Source organism: Melozone crissalis, unplaced genomic scaffold (genome assembly GCF_028551555.1).
Source record: "Melozone crissalis strain CALT ecotype California unplaced genomic scaffold, PUWL_Pcris_2 ptg000006l_1, whole genome shotgun sequence".
Lineage (NCBI taxonomy): Eukaryota > Metazoa > Chordata > Aves > Passeriformes > Passerellidae > Melozone > Melozone crissalis.
Genome location: NW_026535784.1, coordinates 20,923,456 through 20,941,675, shown reverse-complemented (window position 1 = coordinate 20,941,675; position 18,220 = coordinate 20,923,456). Strand labels below are relative to the sequence as shown.

The 18,220-nt window shown below is 39.3% G+C and overlaps 2 protein-coding genes across 2 annotated transcripts; both read left to right on the top strand.

Moving 5' to 3' along the window:
• Window positions 1-155: 155 nt before the first annotated feature.
• Window positions 156-7,404, top strand: SGCB (sarcoglycan beta). The gene is made up of 6 exons (XM_054291710.1): window positions 156-224; window positions 1,694-1,903; window positions 2,700-2,885; window positions 2,998-3,189; window positions 3,679-3,810; window positions 4,621-7,404. Exons 1-6 carry the CDS (start codon window positions 201-203, stop codon window positions 4,822-4,824), a joined length of 948 nt encoding a protein of 315 aa, XP_054147685.1. The 5' UTR covers window positions 156-200; the 3' UTR covers window positions 4,825-7,404.
• Window positions 7,405-7,872: 468 nt separating this feature from the next.
• On the top strand, window positions 7,873-16,653 carry LRRC66 (leucine rich repeat containing 66). The gene is made up of 5 exons (XM_054291678.1): window positions 7,873-8,368; window positions 10,754-10,923; window positions 11,436-11,766; window positions 13,154-14,892; window positions 15,973-16,653. Exons 1-5 carry the CDS (start codon window positions 7,873-7,875, stop codon window positions 16,651-16,653), a joined length of 3,417 nt encoding a protein of 1,138 aa, XP_054147653.1.
• The last annotated feature ends 1,567 nt before the right edge of the window (window positions 16,654-18,220 follow it).

Below are 18,220 nucleotides of genomic sequence, written 5' to 3'. Positions count from 1 at the left end.
GCTGGCGCGGCGATGGCGGTGCCACGGGACTGGGGGGGGGGGCTGCGAGGCGCCTCGCGGGGCGCGTGGACGGTTCGCGGCCGCCAGGTGACGCTGCCGGATAACGACGGTGCGCGCGAGCTGCGGGGACCCGGCGCGCGGAGCGGCACGTGGGGGCGCTCGCGGGCCCCGCGCAGCGGCGGCGGCGGCGGCGGGGAAAGATGGCGGCGGCCGCCCCCGAGCAGGTCCGTCCGCAGCGGGACGCGGGCACGGCGAGGCGCGGCGCCGTCTCCGCCGGGGCCAGGGGGGAGCGGGGCCGCGGGGAGCAGGCGGTCCGGCCGGGGATGCTGGTCGCGGAGGGGGAGCGCGGGCGGGGGCGCCATTTTCTCCGCGGGGGGCGAGGCTGGTGTGGTGCCGGAGTGCTCCGGCTGGGGAGGGGAGAAACGGCGCTCGGGTGGCCCTTCCCGCCTTGTGCCCGGACGGGACGGGCTCGGGGAGAGACGGCCCGAGCCTGCTGTCCGGGCGGGGCCCGGAACGGCGCCGTCCTGCCCGCAGGCGTGGGTGTGTGACAGACAGAAACACTTTGTGCTCTGTGTGAGGCGCCTGGCGTTGGAGCGGTGCGCGGACGCCGCCGCCGCGCCTGTCGGGGCGCTTGGCGCTGCCGAGGGGGCGGGAGGCAGCCGTGGGTGCCTGCGGGGCTCCGCAGCTCCTGTGGGCTCGGCAGGGTCACAGGGAGTCCAGAACATCTCCGAGGCAGCGAAGCCTCCACAGACTCGTCCAGGTCAAGCACCTTTGTCAACACAATCTCTTAATAGTTCTTCAACAGCAGAAGAAAATACGGTGTTGTTACTCGTTGCATCAGTGTGGATATGTGCAAGTGTAGTTACTTAAGGAGTAGTTTTAGGGTTCAAGTGAACAAACTTAATTCCATCCGAAAGATCAAACTCCTTTGAAGATGTGAATCCCTGAATAACAAACCGTTCCATTCAAGGGAAGTGGAACAAGATTTTGGACAGCTATGAAAATACATTAAAGGTTTATTTTTACTATGAATACCTACAAGAGTTTCCTCTATTACTTTGTTACGTTGACAGGATATCCCTTACAATCTCATAACTTCAGATTATTACATGAAAGCTACTCTGGCCAAGTGCCCCATGCCAGGTTTGAAGCCTCATAGTATCTTTATCAATGCTGCATGCAAGCAACAGGAGTTGAACGCAAACCTTGTGCTGTCAAACTAATTTAAAAACTGTATCCACCACTCTCTTTTTGAATAGTCACTGGGAGTCTATCACATATGAGCACAACTAAAATCCTGTGTATTGGCAGATGACCTGCCAGTTATGTCCTCTATCATCCCTGAGAGGTAAACAATACCCTGAGAGGTAATTAATTTCTTGGTAGCTGGTTTTAGTTTATTAACTGTAACAATATAATTAATAATTCCTATCTGCCATGATAAAAATGAGATATAAAGCCATATATTGTCTGAAAGTATCTGGATTTTAAACTTAAGTCATTGTGCTAGCAGAGGTTGCTGTGGTTCTAAGCGCTTATTCTGACAGCCAGGTAGGTGCCAGACTTAAATCTAATACTGAACGTAAGATCCAATATATCCCACTAGTCAATTTACGGTTTTTGCATACATATGTGTGTGCCATTGTAGCAAATTTGCATGCCTTTTAAAGCTGACCCGTGCCTTGTGTTACAGCAAAGCTCTAACGGCCCGGTGAAGAAGTCTATGCGAGAGAAGGCTGTGGAACGCAGGAATGTTAATAAGGAGCACAACAGTAACTTCAAAGCAGGATACATCCCAATTGATGAAGACCGTCTCCATAAGACAGGGTTACGTGGCAGGAAAGGCAACTTGGCCATATGTGTGATTGTTGTTCTTTTTATTTTGGCCGTCATCAATCTGATTGTGAGTATAATAGCTATAGTGTAAGCAACATTAGGTCGTATTTCATTTTGACAGTTCAGTAAAAAAAAAGTTTCCAGTATGGCTGAGGACTTAAAACATACTGAAGGAGATTCTCATTTTTCTTCTCTCTTTTTAGTTCTTTTTTAGTCTGAGCAAGGTTAGATGGAAGAATGGTGTAAGTTCAGGCATGAGTATTTAATGGTCACCTCATGAGAAGTGTTATTAGTACATATGCATTCAGGATTATATGGCATATAAAACATGGTTATATTTTATGTTACAGAGCTGTATGTGAACATTCAGAATTAACAAGCCACTATAATTTAAAGCTTCATTGTTCTAATCATCACATTTTTATTGCGTGTTCAATGAGAAGTAACAAATTATTTTTCATAATTGCACATCCATCTGAGAGGATGCATTCTTGCAGTTCAACATACTATATACCAAGCTGAACTGTTCAGGAAATTTGTTTAATTAATTATTACCCTTAAACAGAAAAAATATATAAGTATGGATGTGATTTAATATTTCATATCTATTTCATATATATAATATATATAAAAATAATTTCAGTCACTGTTTCAAGTAAGTCTAAAAATAATTTAAAATGCTTTTCATAATTAAATGTGTTGTGATGTTTTCAGTAGGAACAAACAAAAGTCAACTCACACTTAAAGCTCACTTTAACACTGGCATTACTAATTGTTCAAATAAAACATCTAATTAATGAAATAATTGTGGTAGGAAGATCTGAACAATCAACATAATCCTTGAAAATGCGTTTCTCTTTCAGATTACCCTGGTTATCTGGGCAGTGATAAGAATTGGTCCCAATGGTTGTGACAGCATGGAATTCCATGAGAGTGGCTTGCTGCGGTTCAAGCAGGTGTCTGACATGGGCGTTATCCATCCCTTGTATAAGAGCACTGTGGGAGGGAGACGGAACGAAGACTTGGTGATCACCGGCAATAATCAGCCTGTAAGTTATACCGTGAATTGAAAGTGTGTGAGCAACACTAGAGAATTACACTCACACTGCTGATAAATGTTACATTTGAAACATCATTAAGTTCATGCCTTTGTTTCTGAAGATTGTATTTCAGCAAGGAACAACCAAGCTTAGCGTGGAAAAAGACAAAACTTCTATCACCAGTGATATTGGCATGGAATTTGTTGACCCACGAACACAAAATACTTTGTTCAGCACCGACTATGAAACTCATGAGTTTCATCTGCCAAATGGAGTTAAAATCTTGAATGTACAAAAGGCCTCTACAGAGAGGGTATGTTTCTTATTTTTTGTAAGTAATGAGAATACAGCCCATTGTTTGTTTGTGTAAGAGCAGAGTTAGTGGTTTTATAGGGGGTTGAGTGTGCCTTTGGAAGCACTGAGCAACCTTGTTGCAGAAAAAACACACACAACTATAAATAGATAGGAGGAACAGATTCAGTGAAAACAGAGGGGTAAATTTACATAATCTGTTTTAGCAGGAAGCCCATATTTGGTACAAGTGTTAGCTGTGTATCCCATAAAATTGTCATATGAATTGTTGTCTTTATACAAAAAATTAATTTTACATACCTTCCAAAATTCTGTTTTGAAATTCACCATGGAAAATAACAAATATGCAGAAGCTAGTGGGCAGAAGGGAAATTCAAGTTTTTTATTAAATTGCACAGCACTGCTTTCAGGGTAATTAAAGTTACTCAGACAAACACAAGTGGCACATTTTCACTAATCCATAATACAGTTTTGTTGGTTGTGTTCTTAGATTACCAGCAATGCAACCAGTGACCTAAACATAAAAGTTGATGGTCGTGCCATTGTCCGGGGGAATGAAGGTGTTTTCATCACAGGCAAGACAATTGAGTTTCGAATGGGTGGAAACATGGAACTTAAAGCAGTAAGTACTTCAAATGGAAGCAATTTTTTTTAACAGCTTAGTTTCAAATTTAGGCTGATAGTAAACTGATGTAGCTTTATATAGCTTCAAATTTTATATAAATTACTCATGCATAAAAGTCAATATATTTAGTAGGATTTAAATAGATGATTTATTACTTTGCTGTTAAGTAGTGGTTGAGTGGCTTCAGGTAGCACTGATTTACTACTGTTAAGACACCAAAAACCTACTATGCAGTTAAAGCTAAGCTATTGACATCAATACCAAAGGGAGTAAATCTCCTCTGGAAGCTTAACCAGGGTTGACAACCTTTGCCAGACGAGCAGTGCATATAGTTTGGAGCATTACCTTCTGTGCTGCTGCTGTAAGACTCACTAGCATTCCTTTAAGATTTTTGGAGATAAGATGGCAGTATATATGGAGTGATGGAAAAAAAGGATAAGAATAGAGGTATTGTGTGAATGAATTTCATGTATGAATTCAATTGCCTGTTTCATGTCCATATTTTACATTTACTGCAATTGCTAATAAGAATATAACATGAAAAGTCACCCTACTGCTGTCTTTTTCCATATCAATCCACCACTGGAATAGCAAAGTACATTGCTGACTAGAAATCCATAGGCATCACTATAATTTTCATTTAAAAATTAAACATTTGTACACATACCTTTTTTATTATTGTTGATTCTACAGCCATCCTAGAGATGTTACTTATCCATTAAAGCAGTTTGTCCTTCTCAAAAACAATCTGCCTTATTTACATTAAAAGTTGTAATTCTCCAATTTAATTTTTTCCTCTCCTAATAGGAAAACAGCATCGTCCTGAACGGAAGCGTGATGGTCAGCCCGACGCGGCTGCCGAGCTCCTCCTACGGGGATCAGTTCAACAACGGCAACTGGCTGCGCTTCAAGCTGTGCATGTGCGCCGACGGGACGCTCTTCAAGGTCCAGGTCACCGGGCACAACATGGGCTGCCAGACCTCTGCCAACCCCTGTGGAGCCACGCACTGAAACAGCTGTTCCTGGCACGGGCCTCTTGGTGTTTACATAGAGCTATAGGAAGTAATTGCATGCCTTCCAGGGTTTCTTTTTTTACAGCGGTTTATACTAACATTTCTTACATGGTATTTTTAAGGAAAGGCTGTTACGGTCAGCAATGTTAGGTCATCGTGCTGTTAGCTGCAATGGTGGCACTGAATCTGTAAGCTTTCAGTGTACATGCATACTGAAGTACCTTGAATTGGGATCAGTAGAATATATGTAAAGAACATGATCTTGGCAACAGCTCTACTGCCTACAGTTGTCTCTAGGGAAGGTTTTTGTCCTACGTCTCAAGTACTTCCACAGGAATGTCAACTTCTTGTTGGAAATAGATTTTCCTAGGATGGCTGAAGTGGCAGACTTTTCTTTCTTTTTGATACATTAATTTACCCCAAACTTAGGTGGCTTACCAGATGTGTACTAAGAGGGGTAGTGGCAGATTCACTTTAAAATATCGCATTATTTCTGCCATGTATTCGTTCTCACGTTGTTAAAAAATTATGCTATCATAAATAATATTTGCAAAGTAATACAGAGTATGGAAATTTAACTTGCATTTTGAAGTAGTCTTGTGGTTATTGAAGTGTTGCTTGAACTTCCATTCTATCTGCAGTTAATGCATTCTGCAGTTGCTTAATTTATGTGAAGTACTTACAAAACGTGTTTATAGTAAAAGTACATTTTTAAAAACGTACTTACAACTTGCTTACTACCCAAAAATAATGTTTTCCTGGGTGTTCTAATGTGAATAGTGTCTGAGTCCATTAATCAATAGGTAATAATCTGAGTATAACTGTTGCAGCAGTGTCTGAGATAGATCTCTCCTTCCTCATAAATGTCAGTACTGATGCATTACTGAGAAAATCAAAACTTTAAATCCAAAAGTTAAACTGCAGGTCTGTAATAATAAATGAGGTGGTAGGACATCAGGGTAAATACATGTGTACCAGAATTTGTCAGCAGTGAAACTATGGTGAACTGGGGCCTATTAGAGTCTTCCAACTGCTTTGGCAGCAGTGAGGTGTTTTGTGCTAAAAATAGACCAGCTATTTATAAGAGTCCCTCTTTCCTCACCCCATGTATTTCTTCAGTTTAAAACAGCTTTGTTTTGCAGTAGCGTCAAGTAACCTTAATATTGGAGGTCTCAAAGTGATTTTGTAACAGCTTTTTGACAAGTTTTTTGATAAGCATGCACTTCTTTACCTAAAAATTATGTGAGTTTTACACATTAACTTCAGAATTGATTATGTGTTATAGGAAGATAAACTATCTACCCACGTTTTACAGTGCTCAAAGTACATAGGATTCCATAAATCACAAATCAGCTCCTGCTGTAACAAGAAATTAATATCCAAGGTCCTTTCTGAATTTAGTGGCAGGCAGTAAGTACTCATGCAGAATGTGTATGGGTGGAAGTGATTTTTGGAGGGGTGTTCATCAGTCAGGCATTATGGCACATGGGGGAGGTCAGAGGAGTCATATTTCCCTCACTGCTCAAAGGCAAATGAGATTTTGGTGCTCAGTAGTTGTTGCATTTTTGGGGCTGGACAGCAGTGGAGCTGTTCTGACAAACAGAATAAGCAGAATATAATGTAGCAAAAACCACAGAGTTCTCACATTAAAGATTGTGGGGAAGTACTAATATTTTGCATACTTCCATCATGGACCTCATAGTTTTATCAGAGTTAATAGCTACTAAACACTTTGACACACATTTTGCTGCTTTACACCCACCTCTGCTGCTAAGCAGTGCCTCAATTAGTATCTGTTAGAGTTAAGAGGAGGAAATGGACTAACATTTTTAGAATTTTCACTCTCATGCTAATGGAAGTTTGTCACTTTATGTATACAAATGCAAACATATATATATTAAAAATTATAAAGAGCGGCATCCTCAAAGCTGAAGTACAGGTTGAAAATAACAGATACTACCTTGGTCAAGTAGGTTAAACACGTATTAAAGCTCTTCACTGATTAATACTGACTGCCTGTATGCTAGTATTGGATTCTTGTAATTATCAAGAGTTCTTTTTAAAATACTGTGTGCAATGTGCAGCTGAAAGATTTGTCACAAAGGTACTCTTAAATCATGATCTGCAGAATTGTTTTTGAAGTGTGGATTTTTTTGGTCAAAATGTAGCAAAACCAATCATAAAAATACCAAATGAAATATATTATCAAATTTGCTAGCCACTATGTATTGTTAATATATTTTATATTTATATTATACAGTTTGAGAAATGTTGGTACCACACATGCCTCTGTTGAGCATTTACTTGTTTATCTTCTAACTGCCTAAGTACATTTTTCTATATGTATTTAAAACATTGAGTGGAACACTGTTTATTTCAGTCCCACAGATGCACTTAAGATTCTGCATGTATAAAGTGTATTCTACATGCCTCTGTAAAATGCCATGCTGGGTATGCTGAAACAACTTGCATGTGAAGAGCTCTCACCATCTCTAAGTGTGGTGGTTGTTCCAATGGGTGAAAGGCAGTAGAATTTCAAATGCTTGTTTTGAAATAAAACAATAAATTCTAAGATGCAGCTGCAGTCCAGAAGTGTTATTTGTAAGAATATAGTTTTTCATTAAAAATACATTGTTGTGTTACTGATAGAGCTGGAAGTATAAAAATTGTTCCACACCTGTTTGTCATAGATTGTATGTGGTGGACTTTGCTCAGTGTAATTGTGTGCAATACCTGAAGCAGAGTTCAAAAGTCTCCACTGTTGTTAGATCTCAAGCTCCCAAGAAGTTGTGTTTCTCGTCCAAAAGGCTGGAAAAGGAAAAAAAAAGGTTCTAATTGTTTTTTGGGATAGATGGGGGAGGAGGGAGGTTGCCAGTTTATGAATGCTCTTTTTGAAAATAAGACTCCAAAACTGAATGCTCAAGGCAGAATGTTGGTAATGCTGTGGTTCTTCGGTGTTGATTTTTTTGTAATGTCAAACTCTTTATGCTTTCTATCCTTGTTGTGCTGAATTTAACCATAATTCTACGTTTTACATATAGATACTATGGATAACTATCACTTGCATGTCCTAGCTGTGGTCCTTTACTTTAATCTTCCTGGATCAGTGGGAGCCAAGTCCCAGCGGATCCTTCCTGCTACACATCGCCGTTCAGAGTGCCGGTGGGATGGGCAGCTCTTGCTCAATTGCTCTTTCACCAGAATGTCTGCTGTTCCAGAAGATACATCACAAACGGCAGTAACAGCTGATTTGAGTTACAATAATATTAAAACTTTTGTGTGCTCTGATGGAAGAAATGAAGAGTGGATGCTAAAACATCTGAACCTCAGTAACAACCTGATTTCTGAACTCACCTTAACTACTTGTACAAATTTACCCAATTTAGAAACTCTAAACCTCAGTGGTAATGCCATCCACACCCTCACACTGGAAATGCCTGCACCTGCACACAGGTCTAAAAACTACAGCATTGTTGATCGTCTCCTGCCTGCTTTGAAAGTGTTGTCACTTGAAAGAAATAATCTTAATACGGTTCCAAGAGGTAAGCATTTCAAAAATCTTTAAGGACTTGATTCCCAAGGGGTAGGTTGGCTTTGGATATAATTCATACATCTTACTGAATCCAGAATGTGACTTTGTCATTTTATTATACTTCAGGTGAGGGGAAGTTCCACTGGCAAATACAGAGGCAGAAGTAAATCGGTTGTTTGTTTACTTTGTTAGGTTTTTTATTACAGTGTTAGCAAATGTACTGCATTAACAGCAGTCAAATACAACCAGTTTTATCCTGTAAGAGCCCAAGCAGTATTCTTACTTGTTGTATAGAAAGGGGGAGTATGGATCTTTGGAAAGCTACCAGCCTCCACATCCCAGTCATGAACTTTAACACCAAAATAATTACAGATCATTAATTTCATACTACCCTTCAGAAGGAAATCAACACTCTTAAATAAAACTTGCTGTATTTAGGTATTTCAGAGACAGGAAAACATATTTTGTTTATTACTAACAATTTTGCTTATTGTTGTTTAATACTCAGTCACAGCGAGTAACAGGAGAGGGCTGCAAGGCTTCGAGAGACTTTGAGAAGAGCTTTGCTGGTCACTGAACTATGCTGGGCAGCTCAGCCTCATCCAGGGATGAGTCACAGTGACCAAACAGTTTAAATAAAGCAGAAGGTACCAGATGAGCAGCCCTGTCCTATACAATATGTAGAATTTATTGATGTCTGATAACACCATCAGATTAATGAGAGTTTGAAAATACAGGAGGACAAGTGATGACAAACAAAAATGCCACTTATCCCACAAAGTCACACAAAGATAATATATTTGCCTTTACACAGGATCATGAAAGTTCAGTTTTTCTCCTTTTCTGCTATTAAATAATTCTCTGGCACACAGGAAATCCATTTCATTTAATGATTTTGTAGTGTCTGTATAGACAAGGTATCTGAATAGACAGTACAGAAAAGCTTACATTTTAAAATATATCTATTAAGATTTGATTTGTTTTGATATAGATAAAAATTATTTCGTTGGATTTAGATAAATATGACTGCCCATTATAGGATGCCTCAGAAGGTCAGACAGATCAATCCTCTAAGAGACTCAGTTTTTTAAGTTCAAATTGCTATGCATGGTACCACCATATTTCAAGTTATACTTAAATCCTATATTCATTTAAATACATGTTCAGAACCTTATTCTTGTCCAAAGTACTTCACTAAAATTCTGAGGTTTAAGCTCTGGAAAGAAAACACAATATGCAGTTCTATACCAGAGGTTTCCCACAGCAAAACCCTTCCCCTACCTCCCCCCAGGAGTAAGGCTGCTGCCCACTCCTGCCATACCAGTGTATATTTTTGGCACAAACTTAAATTCAGGGAAGTAGCCACAGTACAATTCCTCATGTAGGTACACTGATGAATTTATGAAGTGCCAGAACTTCTGTATGCCTTTCCTATCACCCACCTCTAGTTTTATACCAGGAATGAATCATCCTCTCTGCTTTTCACAATAAACCCAAAGATCAGTTACTCAGCAAACAGAACTGCTGTCTGAGAAAAGAGGTTTCTGGAAAACAAGGTGACACCAAGGGCAAAATTGTTAAGAACGAGTAGCTTCTCAACAATACTGTATGATCAAAAATCCCTTCAGAGTGGCACTGTGGTGTTGAATATCAGTGGGCATGCTGAGTGTTCAAGTGCCTGCCTTTCCACTGGACCCTGCAGGCTGGAGCTTCAGGGGCAGCCTTCACAGCACCTCAAAACAATTAGGTGTCTCCAGCAAACAAAAGTGATCCTTATGCAAGGTGGATGTCATTGTAGCTAGGATACACTGAAGAATATACTGTCATGCTTCATAATTCACAGGCAGATAGGCATAGACAACAACATGGTTTTGTTTTCATTTGGTTTTACATTCTAGGAATACAGTTCAAGTAATTCCACATATGAAAAACTCCCATGAAACTGCACATGCAAGTGGATAGGAGATACTGTATCACCTTTGCATCTCTGTCTTTTACTTGCAGTTAGCATATTTGGATCTTGTCAACTCAATATACTCTAGCCTTTTCACACTCCTCTCCTACCTCCAGTTCTCCAGAGAAGCTTGCTCAAAGTACAGAGATCAAAGTCAGAATCATTGTGATAGCACAAAGAAATGCTAGTGGCTTTTATGAAAGTATCAATTTTTAAGACATCCATTGACTGTGAATGTTTTAATGTGCCAGCTGTTGATGCTATGCAGCTTTTAGAATGGGACAACCCCTGACTAGGAAAGCCATAACACAAAGGCTGCAGCCACTCATTGCAATAGTGAGGAATGGAAGGAATTTTGTGGCAAAGAATTTTATAAAGACACTTGATGCAGTTTAGAAAACAAGAATATGAAATGTAAAATAGGGATTTTTTTCTTCCTAGGGCTAGGCCTCCTGCAGTCTTTACAAACTGTCCATATGTCATCCAATGCCATAGAACAGATTGACCCAAAGGATTTTCAGAACTGCTCACAGCTGAAGGACATTGACCTGCAAAACAACAAGATAACGAAAATTCATCCAGATGCCTTCAGAGATCTCAACAAATTACAGGTTTTAAAGCAATACAGCTGTTTCAATATTTTATGGTAATCATTAAAGATATTATTTACCAACTATTCAGCATGATTATATGGTTCTGATTATAATACTAGTGTAGAATTTAAAAACTAGAGAAAATGGTGAAAATAATATTTTATATATTTCCTTTTTATATGTAGGAAAACACACATGCTGAAATATAATAGATATAACCATAAATTCACAGTTTCTCTATGCCACAAACCAATCCATAACAACACATGTCCTTTTCTAACCCCACTCCTTCCACGGCGAGAGCTCTGCAGCTCCCTATTTACACAGAGGTAAGTCTACAATGGGAGAAATCTAAACACCACCATTTAACCTTTTCATCTACATTAAAAAGCTTAGTACAACATTATTGAAATCCTAAGCAGATTCACAGAAATCAGAAGTGCTTGTACACTGAAACACTGTTGTAAGATGTTGCAATAAGAATTCCACTGTAAGCCTTATCAAATTAATTCTGTGTTGTTTCCAAATAGGTCGTGGATCTCCGTGAAAATGCTCTGACAATCCCTCTTCCACAAATACTAATCAGTTTGAACTTTTTTCAACTTGAAGTGTATTTCTCAAAGAATGCCTGGATATTTAACTGCAGGCTAAATGCTTTTAAAGAGTTCTTTCATTTTGTCTTTGACTCCACAAGGCAGAAATGGAGCCTTTCCTACAATAAGCCTGCCAACAACTCCCAGAAACCTCTGCTGTATCTTTCAAGCTTCCATTTAAACTGCAGGGACAATGTTTTGCTCAAAAGGGCTACAATCCCAACAGGGAACACATCAGTGCTGAGCTGTAACTTGGACAACATAAGGGGTATGTAAATCAGGCACTCCATTCAAATGTTACTAAAATCCAAATGAACGCAGAATGATCAAATAAATCTGGTTTTTAAAGTGTCTTTCTAAAGACACTGTTTAAAAATAACTGAATAACAATTTAACATGCAAAAATATTTCATTAGAAAGTAGCATTCTGCTTGGAATATTTGAAAGTTAGGTTTCCTGAGTATTCATCTCCTTTCTTACATTAAAGGAGGAAGTGATGCTAAATTCCATACAAATAAGTTTCAGTAAGAAATGCATTGCAAATGTATCGGTTCATTTTGGACTGAAACAAAGGACCTAACAGCAGGGTGACACTTCTGAGGCATGTAGAAAACCAAGAAGGATGCAATAGTTTTCAGTATTCAGTTACAGCAAAATAAATTGAAGGTTTATTGGCAGGGAAAAAGATTTCTAGTTCTTCTAAAGAAGTACAGCCACTGTAGCACACACTTCACTTACATTTAAAATTGATAGAGAACATTGAGAATATAAGCAACAAAATCTAAAGAGCCAAGTCTTACTATGCAGATGGAAAACTAAGACCAAACTCAGAGCAGAAGGCGTATTTGCCATGTGCCATAAGGCAAAATGGTTTAACTCTAATGGCCTAATAGCACTTGGAGGTGGTAAGGCTTTCCCCCTGGGAATAATTCATCCCCAATGAAAATATGCAGGACCCATCAGAAATGCCACCTGCTCTGTTTACAAGAAAAGTCACAGAAACCTGGATTAAATCAACACATTGCATTGCAGCAAAACTCAGATGGGAATGAAAGCTGATGCAAAGACAAAGCCAAAAATGCAACCTTGAAACAAATTGCTAAAAGACAACAACCAGCCATGGCCCACACAAACTCAGGTTTGGAACAATTGCTCAGTCTGTGTAAATTCCCTTGATTTACTTTTTTTGCTGCAGTCAGATGAGGAACTACAGGAAAATCAGTGGTTGAAACACTGGCAATTAAGAGGTGATGTTTTATCCGCCAGCTGCACACAGTGACCATGGCCAGGCTGCAGAGCAGCTGGCTGTAGATGTCTCTTCCACAAGGAAGATCAGGAGGTGTTTCTAGAACAACTCTGAACTTGCTTAGATTATTTCAGTGACCTCCTTCCTCACATTACCATTTTTCTGGTAAAGTCTACGATTAAGACCCCACATGTACTGTGTTTTTAGATGGGAGGCAGTTGGGACAGGCCTGTAATATGCTTTAACAGACTTCATACCATGTAAAATTACTTAGGATGGATAAAAGGAAAATGAGGCTTATAATAAACTGTTAAAATTATGAAAGATAGTCCAGAGTATATTCTTAACAACATACCCAAGTATACTATGCTTTTAACAAAGACTGAGTTTGTATTTTCTTTCATTTCAGGCAATGGAGTCTCTTGGTGGACACCTAAGGGCAGAATTTCAAAAACTCACAGTCTTCCTCATATGAAACTGGATAAAATGAATAATTTAGTGATATACAATGCTGAGAAAACTGCTGAAGGATTATATTTGTGTCTTTTTAATACAACAAAAAAGAAATATCCGATTTACAATATAGAGGTGAAAGAAGAAGTGTCAGCATTTTTGGTTAGAAAAACCAGGGACACCCTTTTTAGAGAGAAAAATACAGAGCCAAACTTTGCACTGGCTGTCTCCCTCTCTGTGGTCATTACATTTGTTTGTGCTTTTTGTCTGGGTGCTTTTGCTAGACCCTACCTGGAGAGGCTGTGGAGACTCATGCGCAGGAACAAAAATTCAGGTTCAGAACACACATATTCTAACCAAGCGTTTTCAGATGAAACCTTGAGCAGAGACTCTTCTGCAAGCAAGCCAACAAATATGCAGCGTAATATGTTCAATTGTGATAAGAATTCTTTAAGAAACACATGGACTTTTCCTACAGAAGCTTCTACTGTGTATGAAAATGTCACTGGCAGTGGTGTACATTCACCAAATCCCAAAGCAGAGTACCAGAAACAAAGCAATACTGAGATCAACATGAAGAAAATGCCAGTGTTTTCAAAAGCCCAAACTAGTACTGACAGTAATGAAAGCATAAATGTTTACGATACTGGACTGGTTTTTGTAAGGACGGATTACCAGAACAGCAACGAAATAACACCAAACAGCAAAGTAAGAAACAACTCTGGTCTGCTGCACTCTGAGATCACAAAAGCTACACCAGATTCTCCAGAAAGAAAAGGTGCTCTTTCACATAAAAAACCCAGGCACACTAGAAAATTTATGCAGGGAAGGCAAAGCTGTGAAGAACAACTTTGTCTAAATGGCAACAAAAATATATCTAGTGATGTTGGAGATTTTATTTCACCCAGTAGCTTCAGAAGAGATGCAGATATTGAGAAGCTAGACATCTGTGAAACAATAGACAACTTTCCCACAACAGAGCATGACTGTAAAAGGATACATTCAGATGAAAAAGATGCTGCAGCCGATATATTTGGTGACAGTTCTTCAGCTGAAGGGACTCCATTCACAATGAGTGACTGTAGCTCTTTAGCAGACTTTGAAGTGGAACACTCTGGTGTCAGTGACAACCTGCCAGTGTGTCAGTCACCTCTAGATGAAGCCAACACAGACAGTGGAACTGAGAAGTTTGTAACACCACCAGAGTCTCCAAACAATACTGCTGAACTTCAGCAGACTGGGAAAAATGAAGATGAGAACAGTGCCTATTTTGAAACCACTATTAATTATGGATCAGACACCACCATGCAGGAAACAGCATCCACTTACACCAATAAAAGCAGTGGCCACGTGAGCGTGTCAGATCCAGATACAGTTAGTTCTTCAAGTCAAGAAATTCCAGTTACATTTGATTATTTTACTAACGCAGAGTCAACAGAAGAAAACTCTATTTCTGATTCACTCCACAACCAAAGTACAGATTTTGGTAACATGGTACTTAAATTAAAACCTTTTCCCAAATATGAGACAGAGAAAACTTCTGAAGAGGATGAACTGCAGCTTTCTCTGTTTCCCAGAGAACCACAACATTCTCCCACCTTCAGTCACACAGAACAAAAAGAAAATGCACCAGCAGAAAATACAGATGAGCACACAGCCAGGAACTCCCCTGAAAAGAATCATGGTGAAGCAGACATTAATGCAGAGTCAACAGAAGAAAACTCTATTTCTGATTCTTTCCACAATCAAAGTACAGATTTTGGTAACCTGGTATTTAACACAAAAGATTTCCCCACATATGACACAGAAAAAACTTCTGAAGAGGATGAACTGCAGCTTTCTCTGTTTCCCAGAGAGCCACAGCATTCCCTCACCTTCAGTCACACAGAACAAACAGAAAATGCACCAGCAGGAAGCACAGATGAGCACATAACCAGGAACTCCCCTGGAAAGAGTCATGGTGAAGCAGACATTAATGCAGAGTCCACTATTTCTGATTCTTTCCACAATCAAAGTACAGATTTTGGTAACATGGTACCTAAATTAAAACCTTTTCCCAAATATGAGACAGAGAAAACTTCTGAAGAGGATGAACTGCAGCTTTCTCTGTTTCCCAGAGAACCACAGCATTCTCCCACCTTCAGTCACACAGAACAAACAGAAAATGCACCAGCAGAAAGTACAGATGAGCACACAACCAGGAACTCCCCTGAAAAGAGTCATGGTGAAGCAGACATTAAGGCAGAGTCAACAGAAGAAAACTCTATTTCTGATTCTTTCCACAGTCAAAGAACAGATTTTGGTAACCTGGTACTTAAGTTAAAACCTTTTCCCAAATATGAGACAGAGAAAACTTCTGAAGAGGATGAACTGCAGCTTTCTCTTCTTCCCAGACAACCACAGCACTTCCTCAGCTTCAGTCACACAGAACAAACAGAAAATGCACCAGCAGAAAATACAGATGAGCACACAGCCAGGAACTCCCCTGAAAAGAATCATGGTGAAGCAGACATTAATGCAGAGTCCACTATTTCTGATTCTTTCCACAATCAAAGTACAGATTTTGGTAACATGGTACTTAAATCAAAACCTTTTCCCAAATATGAGACAGAGAAAACTTCTGAAGAGGATGAACTGCAGCTTTCTCTGCTTCCCAGAGAACCACAACATTCTCCCACCTTCAGTCACACAGAACAAAAAGGAAATGCACCAGCAGGAAGCACAGATGAGCACACAGCCAGGAATTTCCCTGAAAAGAATCATGGCGAAGCAGACATTACATTACAAAGAAACACGAGTACATCTGAGGACAAAGGCTTTATTTTTGCTCCCACTGATACTGGTTTGAATGAGGTTGTAAGAAAACCATCGCTGCTGCATTCCAGCCAAGAATCATCTCTTCAACTGCTGCCTGAAAGCACAGCTAAAAAACATTTCATGTTTGTTACACAGGAAGATGACTTGCTACCACAAGAGAAGCAGGCTTGTGCAGATGAAATGCAAGGAGGTTCTGATGAGAAAAATTCTGATGGAGTCACAGAATTGCAGGAAAGCAGCAATCACAGCCTGCCTGAAGAAAAGCAGTCTTGTAGTCCTACAGCAGTTCCGCTGCATCTTCATAGTTCTGGGAAAACACAGTCAGAATTCACAAAAAATGATCCCTTCCAACTGGATCAGGGTGATGAGGATGCATATTCCTTCTCAATTCCACAAAAGCCTACAGGAAATACAACCTCTGAAAGCACTGATTCCAGCAAGATGAAGGATCACACTACTTTGACAGAACTGGAGAACCACTCTGCAATAACTGGAGAACACTTCCAAAGTTCCAGTGAAAATCTCAGCCAAAAAAGTCAGACAAATTCGAGACAGAACCAGTTTTTTGTTAAGAAGAAAAGAGCATTTGATGGATTTGCTAATATTTTGCAAAGCAGGAGAACAAACTTCAATAGCTGAAACACAAAATGGTAATACTAAGCTCCCACAGTGTTTATGTCACTACAGCAGGTGCAAACATTTTGTTTTGAAGTGAAATTACTTTTGTTTAGAAGGGTACCCGTAAAAAACCTAATAACAGACTTTATAAAAAGCTACTCCAGAATATTAATAAACCTTTTGCTGAATTATGTTTACTTTCGCATTATTGGTAGTTCATACTACTACATCATTTCCCTTGGAATTTGCTTCAGATACTCAGTTTTGTCTTTTTGTCTAAAATAAATGCAATATGGAAATTTACATTATTACTATTACTGTGTTTTCTTATGAGACTCAACCTATATATACAGTGTATTTATATATATATATATATACAGTGAAAGAGTACATACTACTGTCTTCTGCTTTTTGAGCCAGATTTGTGGGTTATCTCTGAATTCCTAGTGTTGCAAAAATAAGTAAAGTCCAAGTAGTATTCAATTACATTTCAAAAATTACATTTTAACGTAGCAAAAGAGAGAAAACCACCTTTCTCAAAGACACAGAATAGAGTTCAATTCTCCAGAAACATCAGTTATAGAAATGTAGCTATAATGGGACATCACCTGAAGTTTGCAGATGTGGTGACACAGGAAGGGTAATTTTAAAAGAGACAAAGTATCCTATACCCATTTGAGAATTTTATTTAAGAGGGGGAAATCAAGAGCAGTTGAAAACTGCTATTTTAAAACATCAGTAGCCAATAGATAGCAATTGTAAGGTAAAATTACCTCTGAATATAGCCCAAGGCCCTATCAACAGACTCAGTACCACTGATGCAGTCCTTGAAGGGAAAAGTCATCTGAAAGGGAGCAGACCCAGTCCTGGGAAAATGCAGGATGTTGGCTACAACTCTAGGAAAACTCTTTCACAAAGACACAATCAACTCCTAAAAACTCCAAACAGAAGGAATGTATTTCAATTCCATCACAAGAGAAGCAAATCCAATGGTACACTACATCACTGAAACTACCTTTAAAGAAAAAAACTAAGAACAAAGTGTCACAGCCAGTTTCAGTAAAGCTCATTATCCACACAAGTTCTTTGTGGCCAAAACAACTTTAAAAATGTAATGCCTGAAAAAAGCACTGACTCACTCTTTTTGGTATCTGTGGGTCTTCAAACATCATTAACACCTCTCCAAGGCCTGTCATCTTTTGGTTGTTGCAGCTACTAACATGTTAAGAAATCTAACTATACAAGCAAGGCAATTTTGTGAATCATGGGGGAAAAAACACACTCGAGTGTTCTATTGGTATCTCATACACTGAAATGCTTTGCCATTTGCTTGTGCAACAGTCCAACAGGATTTCAAAATATAAATTGGAAAATTTTCTCATCTTTTTTTCTGACCATGAGAATGCTGTGGTGGTGAGGCATACAGTACACTACATGTGAGAACCTGCAGGATTTCTAAGATTTCCTTTATGCCATAAAGTTGTGGAAAAGTTTCTGTTCTTGTCAAACAAAATAAATTCACTCCTTTATAGTGGGATTTTAACATATGGCGAAGTATTCATTCTACTGCCAAAATATTATGTTTCAT

Excerpts from the sequence above, each read along its gene's own strand:
- SGCB (XM_054291710.1), top strand. The coding sequence starts at position 201 with ATGGCGGCGGCCGCCCCCGAGCAG. Across the intron at positions 1,904-2,699 it reads TGGCCGTCATCAATCTGATT|ATTACCCTGGTTATCTGGGC; the intron begins GTGAGTATAATA and ends TTTCTCTTTCAG. Across the intron at positions 3,190-3,678 it reads AAAAGGCCTCTACAGAGAGG|ATTACCAGCAATGCAACCAG; the intron begins GTATGTTTCTTA and ends TTGTGTTCTTAG.
- LRRC66 (XM_054291678.1), top strand. The coding sequence starts at position 7,873 with ATGGATAACTATCACTTGCATGTCCTAGCTGTGGTCCTTTACTTTAAT. Across the intron at positions 10,924-11,435 it reads GAGATCTCAACAAATTACAG|GTCGTGGATCTCCGTGAAAA; the intron begins GTTTTAAAGCAA and ends GTTTCCAAATAG. Across the intron at positions 11,767-13,153 it reads TAACTTGGACAACATAAGGG|GCAATGGAGTCTCTTGGTGG; the intron begins GTATGTAAATCA and ends CTTTCATTTCAG.